Raw genomic sequence first — 15,474 nt, 5'->3', positions numbered from 1 at the left:
CATAATTCGCTTTGTTGGCTCGAACGCCCTCTCCAGCAAGGGAATGAGACGCGTTTCAGGTCAGTATGAAGGAATGGGAGGAGTTATCACGTCCCTGCCGAACAGTGTTAAGGCATTAAATCGAGATGTCTTGCAGTGTAATTCTGCATCCTCCCAGGTTACGCCTACTAAAAAGGAAACAAACGGCCTTTAAATCGCATTATTTACGGCTTACTATGAACACGTTGAGGCTTTCTTTGCCACTCTGGCACATGGTTGAATAATTAGCAGTTTGTTTTGTTTTTTTCTCCAGGCATTACAAAAAGAAAACATCGATCGGGAACTGGTCGAGGGAATAATAAGTGACTATATGGACAGAAAGATACAAAAGCGCAGAGGGAAAGTCTTACCGGCCACCTCAGCCAATAGAAAAGCAGCCAGCTGTACGTCAAAGCGACAAGATATCGTAGTAAGAGGAGAGGAAAGCAGCATGACTGGCTGGTGGGTTGAAGTGGGACGAGTGCTTTAGAACAAGCAGCTTAAATACTAGTCAGTGGAACGACGAGCGCCACTGGAAACAGCTGCTTACGTCACACTTTCACAAAGTTTTAGGTGTAAAGGCCGGCTAGCATCATTACAACAGTTATTTGTTTTGCGCTTCAATCCGATAGATGCGACGAAGAAATCCGCTAGGCATATTCTAAGGCTTCGACCACTTTCTGGCAGCGCGAGAACCAACAATCAGCCACCGAAATACACAAACGAACATTTAAAGAGGGTTAAGTTGAAATTAAAAAGCCACCGTCTCGTCTCGAGGTGCTAAGAGGGATGAAAAAAGGTCCAGCGTTGGGCGAATTTGTCTCTCTCCCTGTATAATCGCACCGGTCGTGGAGCGGAAGAGACACATTCAGAGATGAACGTCCACCGACGAGGAGAACGAGAAAACAAAAAAGCTAAACAGCAAATGAAGTGCAGTGCTGTTCCAGTGCTTTAGATCCTTAGCTTTGTGTGACGATCCCAGAGACAGTCCGAGGACGAGGCCCGTCGCTGCCTAAATCAAGACGGAGTGGAAGAAACAAAAAAAACAAAACTAAGACAATCCCCACAGAGACAACGTGTGCATGCCTCTTGGTTTTCACACATCGCTCCCCATCGCGTTTGGAGGGCTCGGCTGTTGTCGTCTTGTAAAATTTCTTTATTTGAACGCTCTAAAAACAACCAAAGGAACAGACTGCGCCGTGAGGCCGGAGGTTCATTTGTGCCGTGGCGTGTTCTTCTTCCTCTTCCTCTTGAAGAAACAGCAGCACCTGCGAAAGAAAAGCAAACAAACATGTAAACGTCAGTGTTGCCGGACGATTGGCTGATTTTTCCAACCTCTATCTACATAAACATCAAGCAGATTTGTGGGTTATGCTACATATCGTCAGCGCTGATCAAAACAGTGCATTAGTATATCCGTACCAACCTAAACGCTGCGTATGAACGACAACTGGTCAAAGTTAATAAAAAGGAAACTTAAATGACATTTACGGTTCGTTAAAAGCATCGATGACAGAAAGTTAAACGGCAACAACACGACAGAATGGGTTTGGGGGACACAAGGCACATGCAGTGGAAGAGGACAGCTCCAGACTGACACATTGAAAAGTGCGAGACTTCACTAAACATGTTTGTAGAGGACGCAAGCGTGCGCTGGCTGAGTCGCTTCACTGCGGTTATTAATGAGGACGTACAGTGCCCTGCGAACACATGCAGATCCTTCACTAAATCTGCCTGGACCTAACACACAACTATTACAGGGACTGTAAGTTCAGTGTAAAGCACGAACCATTTTTGAAAATAATGTCATGAACAATTAATAACGTAATGTTGAAGAAAAGTTTTCTTCTTGGAAGGGAATGCGAGTAGTGTCCACAAACAGTGAGAAATTTATTTATTTAGGGATTTGTTAAAAAATAGGGATACTTAAGCTTGCCTGGTAGATGATGACCATACTAATGACCACATTTATTATGTCCAGATAAACAATCAATAAAACTGTAGTCATCTGAAAATAGTTGTTCTGATAATTTCAGAATGCCAAGGACTTTTTGTTGATGTGAAATTAAGTTTGGAAAAAACATTTACAATTTTTTAGCCATATGCCGTCAATCACCCTCAAACAAATATGTGGCTGTTCAAATCAGAAAATTAATCAGAATTAAGAGTTAAAATAGTTAGATTGCGTCAACCAATCAGATCAATGAAACGACACTGTTTATTGTTATAAAATATCTGGAAAAAATATTAAATATGCTATTGTAGGGTTGGTAAATTAGTAAAAATAAGAGATTGTATTAAAAATACTCATAAAATGAAAATAAATTGTCATCTGAAACTGTTCAGAATTTCAGGATGTCAAGGGCTTGATAACATGAAATTAATTAATTATACATTTAATTACTGTGTAATAATAATTAACTATATGTACAGTACTTACTATAGGGTTAGGTTTTGGTGTAGGGTTAGTTGCATCTAATTATGCATCATTTATTACTATGGTAATTACATGTACCATGTGTAACAGACACTGTAAAATAAAGTGTTATCAATTGATATACAACAATTTGGGGGGAAAATATGAAGCAACATTCTGCCAATTAAATTGGAAGATCTTAATGTCTGTGCAATTGCAAAAAAAATAAGAAAATAATCAGAACCAATCAGTTCAGATACATGTCATAATGCTGTGGTATAGATCTGAGCTTTAGTTAAGGGTCTGCATACTTCTGTAAGGCACTGAATATGTGCGTTTAAGTAGAGACCTCGACATCCTCATTGAGTTCCTGTAAATAAGCTGAAGTTGGGCTATTAAAGGCTTCTCATCGTACCTCCAATCAACTTTAGGGTATTTCAGCCTCTCAAATCAGACTTTGAGCGGACAGATCTCCCTCTTTCCCTTTCAAACTCACAGACCATGAATAGCTACATTAGCCTACAACTGTAAGTGGATCTTGGTGTAAGTGTGATCTCTATGGCCACAGTCTAGGCTGGTCCACTCCCCTTGGGTTTGATGTGGACTGGAGAGAGGGACTCACCACAGGTTGAGCATTTTCACGCAGCTACAGAAGAGTGTGAAAAGAGAAAAGACAGAGATTATTACACAGAGGTGAGACGATGAGACAAACCTAATGTCGGCGACAACAGACCAACAGGAAGAAACACACACACACACACACACACACACACACACACACACACACACACACACACAGAAAGAGATTGAGAGACAGACTCAGGGGATAATGTAGATCTAGAACATCTACTCAATTCAAGTTTGCTTTTTTATCAACTAATATCATAATAGGCATTTTCTGTATACCCGTTTATTGTAAAACAGATGATCAACAGAAAGAAAAAAAAACAAGAATGGGAGAAAAAGGGGAAGAGAAGAATAGGAACTGAAGGGGATTGGAGAAATGTAGTGTCGTCCTCAGCTCACCAGCCCACTAGTGAATGTGTAAAACTCAATGTAGTCACACAGCCTTGTATATATATATATATATATATATATATACATCATTAAGCCGTTTAGAAGTTGTCTCTAAGCATAGCAACAAGAAACACCACAAAACCCAGGTCACTTTGTGATTTGTGTATATTGAAGAGTTTAAGCACATTTAAAATCATTTAGTAAATCAGATGATGAGCCAAAACATTAATGACCAGTCACAGGTGAAGCGTATATCGTTGATCATCTCCTAAACGAGGCCACATATTAAAATAATATTTCACTTCAAAATGAAAATTGTCATCATTTACTCGCCCTCAAGTTGTTCCAAACCTGTATGAGTTTGTTTCTTCTGCTGAACACAAAGGAAGATATTTTGAAGAATGCTGGTAACCAAACAAGTTTTTGGACCCCATTGACTTCCATAGTAGGAAAAACAAATGCTATGGAAGTCAATGGGGTATATATATATACACGTATACATGTATCTACTTACATAAACAATTTATTAAGCAATAGGTTTAATTGTAATTAAATAGGCAAAATATAAATTCATATTTCGTATTTTACGACCTGGACATTCACCCATTAATGCAGTATTCAACAGGTTTGGACCGTTTTACAGCTTCGAACGCAGCACCTCCAATCTTAAAGGATTAGTTCACTTTTAAAAAAACTTTTGCTGATAATTTACTCACCCCCATGTCATCCAAGATGTCCATGTCTTTCTTTCTTCAGTCGAAAAGAAATTAAGGTTTTTGATGAAAACATTCCAGGATTTTTCTCCATATAATGCACTTTGCTGGGCACCAAACGGTCCAAGGTCCAAAAGACCGTTTCAGTGCAAACTGCAAACTGTTCAAAGGGCTTTAAACGACACCAGACGATGAATAAGGGTCTTATCAAGCTCATTTCAAAAATAAATAGCAAAGTTTAAGTTTTATAAGCTCAAATGCTCGCCTTGCTCTGTTCTGTGTGACTCTCCTGTTCGAACTCGTTCATCAAAATGAACGAATCTTTTTCCGAGTCAATTCATTCATTTCGGTCGTTAAATGAACCAAATGACTCGAAAAAAGATTTGTTCATTTTGATGAACGAGTTCGAACAGGAGAGTCACGAACGTGCATCACAGAACAGAGCAAGGCGAGCATTTGACATTATTAAACTTAAACTTTGTTATTTATTTTTGAAATGAGCGATCGTTTCGCTTGATAAGACCCTTATTCATCGTCTGGTGTCGTTTAAAGCCCGTTGAACAGTTTGCACTGAAACTGTCTTTTGGACCTTGAACCGTTTGGTGCCCAGCAAAGTGCATTATATGGAGAAAAATCCTGGAATGTTTTCATCAAAAACCTTAATTTCTTTTCGACTGAAGAAAGAAAGACATGGACATCTTGGATGACATGGGGGTGAGTAAATTATCAGCAAAAGTTTTTTTTAAAGTGAACTAATCCTTTAAACCAAAGCTATACGTTTATAACACCATTTTTTAATTTTAAACTCTCAGTAATGATAATCTATCCATCACAACAGTTATATATAGAGAGATTAGACGAGGTGAGGGGGAAAGTGTTCTCACTTCTGACTACAAACTTTTAAGATTTTAAAGCTTATAGGAGTGACAAGTGACATGAATTGTAACAACCAATGGTAACACCATTTTTTTATAGATGTAATACTATATAACTAACTGAATCTCCAAAAGCCAATTTTTCCATCTCATTAAAATGATTTTAACGTTTGTGTTGGAACCGAAAAAGGAACAAGAACTGTTGTACCTATTCTTACAGAGGAAAAGTTGTAAGGTTTAACAAATTTAAAGCATCCACCGTTATAAATAAAAAGAATGAGCGTCAAAAGACCATACGGTCTCCTTTCCTCCTCTACTTATATGCTAAACAATGCATGATCTGGTATCCAGACACATTTAGCCATAAGCCAAGTAGTGTGAAGTTCTTCTCATCGGACAATTGTGTGAATCGTGGTTGACGATTCTCCTTTTTATATTAAGGTTATATTTAATGTGATGTAACATCGTTGAGGCACAAGCTTTGGTTCAAGTGGCAGTGTTTTACCATTACAGGCTCAATCTTTAAATGATGATACGTAACGATGACAAAGGAGGTTTCTATATTCAAGAAAACAAGGAAATGTAGAAGAGAAAGAGATCAGAGAGGTCTCTAGAAGAAAGACCTCCGGTGACATTAGTACTGTGTAATAATAACCATGACGACCTTGTGTGTTTGTGCCGTCCTGGTAATTGATAAACGCTGCTGCTGTCTACGCCACTTTCAAGCTTTTGCATCAATAAATCAAAGACAGAGGGCTTTAAGATATCAAAGAACTACGAGAATAAGTGTTTTATATGACAAACACAAATGCACATCAGGTGCTTTAGAAGAAAATGAAACTAAAGAGTGTAATCGCACTAGTTATTATGGACACTGCCTTTTCCACTCTTATGGAAATGCATAAAATTCAATTTTGGGCAATTTCTAAGAGTCTAGAAAAGCACTGATGTTAAAAATATACACTACCGGTCAATAGTTTGGATTTTTTATTTATTTTTTATTATGTTTTAGAAAGAAGTCTCTTCTGCTTACGAATGCTACATTTTTATGTATTCATTAAAAATACAGTAAAAACATATATTGAAATCTAAATAACTGTTTATATTTGAAAATGTAATTTATTCCTGTGATCAAAGCTGGATTTTGTCTACAGTGTCACATGATCCTTCAGAAATCATTCTAATATGCTGATTTGCTGCTCAAGAAACATTTATCATTATTATCAATGTTGAAATAATTTGGGGGGAAAACGTGATCGACACTGTATTAAAAAGTTTGGGGTAAGAAATATATATATAAAAAACTTATTCAGAATGCATTAATTGATCAAAAGTGACAGTAAAGACAATTATATTGTTACAAAATGTTTCCATTTCAAATAAATGCTGTTCTTTTGAACTTTATATTTATCAAAGAATCATGAAAGTATTGTCGTATACAAAAAATAATAATATTAAGCAGCAAAAACTAATAATTGGTGCCAATAAGTGTCAAATATTTATAATTTTTTATAGATAAATAGAAAACAGTTCTTTTAAATTGTAATAATAATAATAATATCACAATATTACTGTTTGTACTGTATTTTTTGATCAAATAAATGCAGCCTTGGTAAGCAGAAGAGACTTTTTTCAATAACATGCAAAATAAATGCCAAACTTTTGACCGGTGGTGCATGCTACACATTTAATTCAAAACTGAAAAGTACTAATAAAAGATAAATAAAAAAAAGATTTAAAAATGGATGATTGTACCCAATATAACGTTCCCTTACACACCTTCGGTACACAGAGCACTACAGGGGAGAGATGGGAACGGACCAGTGAGGGCAAGGGGGAAATCATGTGCTAAAGGACACAGTTAGTGTCAATCAGACACAAGGCAAAGAACAGAAACCTGTGAGAAGCCATGTGCACATACTTGGCCTCATCCACCACCTCCACCTCTGCCTGCGCTGTGATTGGTGCGTTCGAGTGGGCCGCCAGCGGGTCGTCAGCATTCAGTTCACCATTAGTCGAGCTCACCACCTGTGGTGTTAGAAGAGAAAGATCTAATTATCCTGTGGCCTCAGTGTAATAATGTTATTCTAATTACACAGTTCAGACTACATCTGTGCAACTACTCGTACGTAGCAATTGAGGAAAATCATTTACTACTTCACTTATGGGAGAACTGATCAAATATTCCTGGTTAAATACAACATAGATAGATATAACAATAGATATATAACCTATTGATTATAATAGATTATAAGATATACAGATAGAATAGTAGATACATGTAAATACATTTTTACAGTAACGCATTTAACAAAGGAAAAAATCAATAGGGCCATTAGAGTAATGCTGTGCGTTTTCCTCACAAGTAAATAATTTCCTCGTGTTTTTACAGCGAAAGACGGTTTTTTTACCCCCAAATCGACAGATACTGTCAATTGAGTTTAACTTGGAATATTTAAATGCTGCTTAAATTACTTTGCAATCAGCAGTCAATCAAATAAAAATGTACTCAAGTAGCCAGATTATGATATTCATGCTATCATTTAGAATTGACCAGATCCACGAATGTACAGTAATAATAACACAGTGGCCCCAAAACATATTTGTACACTTACATCACTTATATGTAACACCACTTGCTTTGATATTTTGTCATCAATATATTTTTATATAATTTCCTACAATACAATGAATGAAGACGCCATCAAAATAAGCTCAAAGAGTGTTCTGAGGCCTCTACTGTATAAAAGTGAAGAAAGCAGCGCACGATGGTGAATCCGCGCATTTGTTGCGGTTTCAATCATAAAGATGCATTGAATAGAGTCCATTGGTGTCCGGCTACTTTTTCAGGAGCGTTGGTTCCGGAAATATCTTTTCCAATCATTCCTCCCATAGGGATTTTAAAAATAAATCTTTGTTAAAGCCTTATAAGCCATGAACCAAGCCAAAGAGCTACAACGTGAATCAGAACACCTCAAAATTTGATTTGAAGCAAAAAAGTATCTGAAAATAAGACAAAAATACAAGACTGCACAAGACTTAACGGCTTTAGTGAGAGAAAATCACATGAAGCATCGCTAACAGCAAAATCGAATTAAAAGTGATGGAGAAATATAAAACTACTCACTTAAAAATGTGGTTAGACTTTAGTTTAGGGTCCAATTCTGACTATTAACTAGTTGTTTATTAGGATGCGTATTACTAGGATATTGGCTGTTTATTAGTATAAAATGAATTAATTATAAAGCGCATATTAATGTCATATTCTACATCCCTTAATCCTAAACTTAACTACCTTACTAACTATTAACAATCAGTAACTATGAGTTTGAGGCAAAAGTAATAGTTAATAGTGAGAATTGGACCCTAAACTATAACTATATCTATATCTATCTCTATTAGGTGTGTAACGGTTCACAAAATTCACGGTTCGGTTCGATACGATACACTTGTGTCACGGTTTGGTACGTTTTTGATACAGCAAAAAGAAAGAAATGCCAGAGAAATTTCCTTGATTTAATTTTTTTTAATTACATTTTATTAAAACTAACTTCATAAAGTATGATGTTTTTTTACTTTGAGCAATGATGGAGCTATACTTGACTTTTCTTAGGAGCATATAAAACAAAACAGCTCCTTGGACAAAATGAAATGTAATATTGTAGTAGTTATAAACAAAGGTTTATTTTAGTTCAGATTAACATTTGAGGGCAGGAACTGTATTCATAATGTCAAAATAAAACCGACGTGATGTTACTTGAAAGCATTATAGCCGACTATTCCTGCCAAACATCCATGGTTACAGTTAGTAGTGTTACTACAGTAAACCCATGGTGAATGTTGCTGATCTGTGGACACTGGATAGTTCATTCATGGCACAATGTTTCTTCCTGGTTTCAGCGCTGTTTGATCCGTTAATAACGGAGAAATGTGAATGTTTCTCACTAGATCTCGCAGCGATGTTATTACTTCAGTGGCGAACTCAAATGTTTTCTTTACTGGATTTGGCTGTGTAGTGACAGTGCTGATGATCAAGATCGGCTCGCGCTGCTTTGGTCCAAACTGATAAACGGTCCGTCAAACACACAATAACGAGTGGTTTCGTTCCGCTTACATTTGCCATTTGATGTTGGGCAATGTTGTGGTCACGCCAGCATCTCCTCATTATGAGTGTGCTTGCCCACGCGCGACGCGCCTACATTTGAAATAACGAAATTTTGGTCGGCAGGAAAAATGGTCCAACGAACCGTTCGGTTTAAAAATGTGTGCCTCTTACCGAACGGTTCAATACGAATACGTGTATCGTTACACCCCTACTATCTATATATAAATATACAATACATATATATTTTAAGTCCAATGCAAAATATGCATGTGCTTATGTATTTGGAAAGTGCAGGGAGGTCGACTCGATTGGATCATTTGCAGTGCTTCATGGAAATGATCCAGAGCTAAAGAGCTCTTTTGGTGCATTTTGCTTGTTTCTCTGATTGGTGGAATTTTCTGTACAGCATCATCGGTTATGTAGTTATCGGTGATAATTTAAAAAAAATAAGAATAATGTGGGCTGACGGCTTCAAACAGCATTGATTTACAACCTTGTAGCTCATAGTATGGTTGTCTTCTTTAAAGGTTTACAAGTTATCATAAAAAAAATCAATTTCCCATGGAGAAAATGAATGGAGTTTTTACTTCCGGAACCCACACTCTATTGTGACAAATTGCATAGAGATAGTCGGCAATAGCATTTCCTAATAATAGCTGTACCAAAGTAATACAACAGAGGTAACAACATATTTCCCTGATAGTCTGCGTCACATCTTATGCTGCGTTTAATTCAATTCAGAAAGTTGGAATTGACATCCTCCTACTTGCAAAAGTGATAGAACAAGAAAACACCACATTTGGAACATTCCAATAGAATGCCACGTGATGATGACGCTTGGACTTTGGAACATTACGCGTTTGGAATTCAGAGAGAGGAGGAATGTCCAACTTTGAATGAAACGCAGCATTTCTACACTGGCTATGTTTACATGCACAACTTTCCAATTGATGAATCTGAACGTAGTGTTTACATGAACGTGTGTTGGGGTTAATGTGCGTGTTTATACATGTCCTCTCGATCGGATTAGAAAAGGAATGATCGAAACTTCATTCGGATCGATTAAGGCGTTTACATAAAGGCTTTTCAATCCGATTGCTAGTAACGGATTATTTGGTTGCATGTAAACATAGCCAGTGTTGTTTTAATAAGTGCAAGACCAGCCAAAGAGGGTAACCCATAGAGGAACTGTTGTAGTCAGGTGTGAGAGCAGGTGCTGCTGCAGACATGAGCGCACATAGCGAGGGGTGAAGCTGTACCTGCACTGAGCCCCCGTGCCTGTCCGCTGCCAGGTGAGAGGTCAGGTAGGACGAGTTTGTCTGCCGGTTGGGCTGCACCTCCCATGCTCCTCTGCGGTCGGAGATGGCCGTCTGCGCGGGTGGAGGAGGCGCAGGACAGGGACAGGAGGAGGTGTGGTGAGTGAGCGAGAGCGGGCGAGTGAGGCCAGGTGGCATGCAGCACAATGAAGGAAAGGAAAATCAACAAAGAAACAAAAAGAGCCAGTCAAAGCCAGGAAATGGCATTAGTGACTGCGGACGCAATCGTCCAATCAAACCAAGAAGCAAAACACCACAAAATAAACACAGAGACATTAAAACAGAAGAAACTGAAGGGAAAAACGTTCTCCAAGCTGCCGAATGCCAAGTGGAGACTACATGTAGCGAATCAGGCATCCAACACGGAGATCAGATAGCAATATCTGACAGCATAAGATCAAACTATCTACAGCTACATCAAATTCAAACTGATGGGGCATATTCTGCCATTTGACTAGACAAGACATTGACAGAGACAGAGTCAACACAAGGACAAACAAAAATCCAAATTCAATTTCTGAAATTGTGATGTGCAGTTTATACAGCTTCAGTACAAACCCCTGGTGCATTTCTTAATTTATTGGTAGGATCTAAATTAATTTCGTTTTCAGTTACATTCAGTTAAAGTGGAGATTAGTTAGAGTTATAAAATAAATAAATAAAATAGAAAAATCCTGATTTATTGTGCCCTGGATTGAAATGAGATATTTAAAGAAATATATATATATATATATATTAATATCAATTAATCAACAGTCCTATGTCCAACTGGAACACTGCTTCTGGACACATGACCAAAACTGCAGTGTACAACAGGGTTAAAGGCACAATATGTAAGATTTTTGGATTAAAATAACTAAAAAAACACTGAAACAATGTTATATATTTGTGTTGACTTGTGTACTTACATAATCCCAAATATTTGGGATTGCGTGTCATTGCGTCACCTGTCAATGACGTCATATCCGCGCTACCTTCGATTTCCAGTTTTACATCCATAGCAATCATGGAAACGCTAAAGACGCTTTAATACACTATGCATTTTATTAGACAGGTGAGGAATTGGTTGGATACTTTTATTGACCGAAAACGAATCATTGTTATTTAGCTCAACGCGGCTAGTCTTATTGTTTTAATCTCTTGATTTACCACGAATACCTCAGAGACAACACTATTCTGTTATTGCACATGGCAAAATTAGAAATGTAGAACCGCAAATACAACATTTTCTCCACCATACAGTATATTTTAAAATGAACTGCATGCCATTTAGCAACACAAGTCACCCAGCTTGTATTGATATGATATTGCAGAAAATATATTTATGTTTTATTGATCATTGAGGGAGAAACATGTTGTGGTTTGCTTTGATTAGAAATCATAATTTATGAGGCGGCGAGAGGGGCCTTTACGCCACATGGCGTGGGGCAAAGCAAAAGACGCTCAGTATTGATAAAAAATACTTCAGCTAAAGTTGTACGTTTTGCATAATATTCAAGTTAATACTTGTTCAAAACAATCACTTCAGCAAAGTTTGATGAAATGAACGAAATGAAAGTTTCTGAAAGATTTGAGGGAGATGCAATAATAATTTAAAATAGCTTTACAACAATAAACATGATATTTTATAAATAAATTATAATTCTGGTTTCATTATAAATATGATTATCTCGAAGGTGGACACCCAACTTCATAAACGATATTGACCATCTGACACTAACCATGTCGTGCCAACAGACGGATGGAAAAGTTTATCATGTTAATTATCGTGTCTTTTTACTCCGAATACCATACGTTTATAAATTATTTATAGTAAAATTGATTTAATGATTGTGTTGAGTTAATTACAAAACTAAAAATGATTAACAAGACCTTTGTCAGAAAATATATTCATTAATTTTATTGATTATCATTTGCTAAATACTATAACATTTTTAAAAACAAGATTAGATTAGCGCAGAATAAGCTTTGCGTTGCTAAACTCGATCGCGTCAAGAATCAGACAAATTTCTGTTTAGAAAAGTGCAACGGCGAGTTTAATAAACTGAATATAATGAATATAATCAAATGCGCCTTTAGCCCCATTGTAACCTACATCTTATTGGCAAGTCAATAGGAATGCATTGTTTAAATTTAACAAAGAAATGAAATGAAAATTGACTCGTTAAACACCAGAACCTCCATTAAACTGATGACGAGGACGAGTTTACAGGGCGCTTGTGTCTTTCAGCCAAGCATTTCTAAATATATCTGCACTCCTCTTCAATCACAAGAACCATAAGAATAAAGACCAACTGTGAACTCACATCACTAGAAAGATCTTAAATACACTCACCTAAAGGATTATTAGGAACACCTGTTCAATTTCTCATTAATGCAATTATCAAATCAACCAATCACATGGCAGTTGCTCCAATGCATTTAGGGGTGTGGTCCTGGTCAAGACAATCTCCTGAACTCCAAACTGAATGTCAGAATGGGAAAGAAAGGTGATTTAAGCAATTTTGAGCGTGGCATGGTTGTTGGTGCCAGACGGGCTGGTCTGAGTATTTCAAAATCTGCTTAGTCATTGGGATTTTCACACACAACCATTTCTAGAGTTTACAAAGAATGGTGTGAAAAGGGAAAAACATACAGTATGCGGCAGTCCTGTGGGCGAAAATGCCTTGTTGATGCTAGAGGTCAGAGGAGAATGGGCCGACTGATTCAAGCTGATAGAGCAACTTTGACTGAAATAACCACTCGTCACAACCGAGGTATGCAGCAAAGCATTTGTGAAGCCACAACACACACAACCTTGAGGCGGATGGGCTACAACAGCAGAAGACCCCACCGGGTACCACTCATCTCCACTACAAATAGGAAAAAGAGGCTACAATTTGCAAGAGCTCACCAAAATTGGACAGTTGAAGACTGGAAAAATGTTGCCTGGTCTGAAGAGACTCGATTTCTGTTGAGACATTCAGATGTTAGAGTCAGAATTTGGCGTAAACGGAATGAGAACATGGATCCATCATGCCTTGTTACCACTGTGCAGGCTGGTGGTGGTGGTGTAATGGTGTGGGGGATGTTTTCTTGGCACACTTTAGGCCCCTTAGTGCCAATTGGGCATCGTTTAAATGCCACGGCCTACCTGAGCATTGTTTCTGACCATGTCCATCCCTTTATGGCCACCATGTACCCATCCTCTGATGGCTACTTCCAGCAGGATAATGCACCATGTCACAAAGCTCGAATCATTTCAAATTGGTTTCTTGAACATGACAATGAGTTCACTGTACTAAAATGGCCCCCACAGTCACCAGATCTCATCCCAATAGAGCATCTTTGGGATGTGGTGGAACGAGAGCTTCGTGCCCTGGATGTGCATCCCACAAATCTCCATCAACTGCAAGATGCTATCCTATCAATATGGGCCAACATTTCTAAAGAATGCTTTCAGCATCTTGTTGAATCAATGCCACGTAGAATTAAGGCAGTTCTGAAGGCGAAATGGGGTCAAACACAGTATTAGTATGGTGTTCCTAATAATCCTTTAGGTAAGTGTATATGACGTGAGTTCTGGCAAAAATGAAAACAAGTCATCAATTCATTAACTCGCCCTCAACCTGTAACTGCAAAACCATACGAACAACACTCTTTACTTTTACTTTCAGGGAACAAATAGGAAAAGTATCATTGTTGGATGACTTCAATCTTTCAACCTTGAACTGTAAGCACTAATTTGAGTGCACCTCAAATATGAGCCAAAATTAAATGTTTGCTTCAGCTAGATGAGTTTGACACAGGGCAAGTTTGTGAGATGTGCAAAGCTGATTTGCTCTTGCAGATGTTAGAGAGGCACAATAAGCAATTTACAGAAACTGGCAAATTAATCGATATAAAAATATTCTTTAGCAAATTCCCAGCATGCACTCTGAGCCATGATATGCTAAAGCAGTGCATGCTGTATCAGCCAGCTGCCGAGTGGACGGGTCAATGATTTGGTTTAAAGCTTCATGTGTTGCTGCAGAAACCCTCGAAAATCTCATGAAATCTCAACATGTCTAGGCCATTATTTCACTCCAAAACCAAATATTTTTTGTTTGCATTGGGACATGTCTGTCAAGCAAGCACCCTTTCCTCCCCCAAATTGTCATTACTATGATTTTTTTTTTTTGGTGGTGGTGGTGGTGGTGGTAATGCTGGATAGATATTTTTGGGTAATTTCTATGATTCTCATTATACTTGGATTACAATATAAAAATTGTAGTGTGTGTGTACAAGTTTGGATACTTATGACAACCGACTAGTAAGGACATTTGACTGGTTCTCTAGTTAAAAGGCTTTATGAATTGGCCAAAACATGTTTTTATTTAAATCTAGTGTTTTGCACGTGTCTTTGATGGGAAGGTTTAGGGGAAGGGGTTGGGTTAGGCCATAGAAAATATGTCAGTAATATAATGGAACAAAAGTGTGCATGTGTTTGTGTGACTTTCTAATGCTCAAAAATCATTTCCCATTATCACGGTTGATAAGAAAGTTCAAAAGAACAGCCTTACATTTAAAATGGATTTTTTTTTGTAATGATGTAAAATTGTTTACTGTTACTTTTGAACAATTGAATGTGTCTGAATAAAAGCATTACTTTCCATTCAAACCTTGAACGGTATTGCGTCTTTATTTGCAATACGGCCATGAGAATGTGGGGGTAATTTAACTGTCAAACTAAATATCACAATCCAAAATAAGCTAAATAAGTTTGAGGTGAAATATGACCCAGACTTAATTTGGTTCAGGGGAAATATTATCCACCCCTTCTAAATGGACTAAACCTTGAACATAGTACATTTTCTCTTTCTGTAATAAAGATACGTTTTGCCAATCTTAAGTTTCCTCAATGAACAGTGGAAGATTACCTGATTCCTTAAGGGCTGGTGCTGGGAGGGTCTGTCTCTGTGTGCGTGGCTCTCACGCGTGACGGCAGACGCCCCTGAGTCCACGTGGACCGACCCCACCGGTGTGGGCTGAGAAA

General features: G+C 37.6%; 2 protein-coding genes across 5 annotated transcripts in view; both read right to left on the bottom strand.

The window, feature by feature from the left end:
• The window catches only part of rps17 (ribosomal protein S17), a 37,227-nt gene that overhangs the window by 16,294 nt on the left and 5,459 nt on the right, over positions 1 to 15,474 (bottom strand). The window lies entirely within an intron of this gene.
• csnk1g1 (casein kinase 1, gamma 1) overlaps positions 1,153 to 15,474 on the bottom strand; it is a 56,793-nt gene continuing 42,471 nt past the window's right edge. Inside the window, exons 10-14 of one of the 4 annotated variants that reach the window (XM_056233188.1) lie at positions 15,359 to 15,466; positions 10,404 to 10,514; positions 6,961 to 7,067; positions 3,057 to 3,080; positions 1,153 to 1,286 (exon numbers count right to left, since the gene is read on the bottom strand). In XM_056233188.1, coding sequence (XP_056089163.1) covers positions 1,232 to 1,286; positions 3,057 to 3,080; positions 6,961 to 7,067; positions 10,404 to 10,514; positions 15,359 to 15,466 — 405 coding nt within the window. In that variant the 3' untranslated portion in view covers positions 1,153 to 1,231. The remainder of the gene's footprint in view (positions 1,287 to 3,056; positions 3,081 to 6,960; positions 7,068 to 10,403; positions 10,515 to 15,358; positions 15,467 to 15,474) is intronic. The other 3 variants (XM_056233189.1, XM_056233190.1, XM_056233191.1) reach the window with 3 other exon arrangements.

Source organism: Rhinichthys klamathensis, unplaced genomic scaffold (genome assembly GCF_029890125.1).
Source record: "Rhinichthys klamathensis goyatoka isolate OS25496 unplaced genomic scaffold, OSU_Roscu_1.1 h1tg000362l_1, whole genome shotgun sequence".
NCBI lineage: Eukaryota > Metazoa > Chordata > Actinopteri > Cypriniformes > Leuciscidae > Rhinichthys > Rhinichthys klamathensis.
Note: the sequence above shows the minus strand (reverse complement) of the source record. Positions and strands in the feature narration are given on the sequence as shown.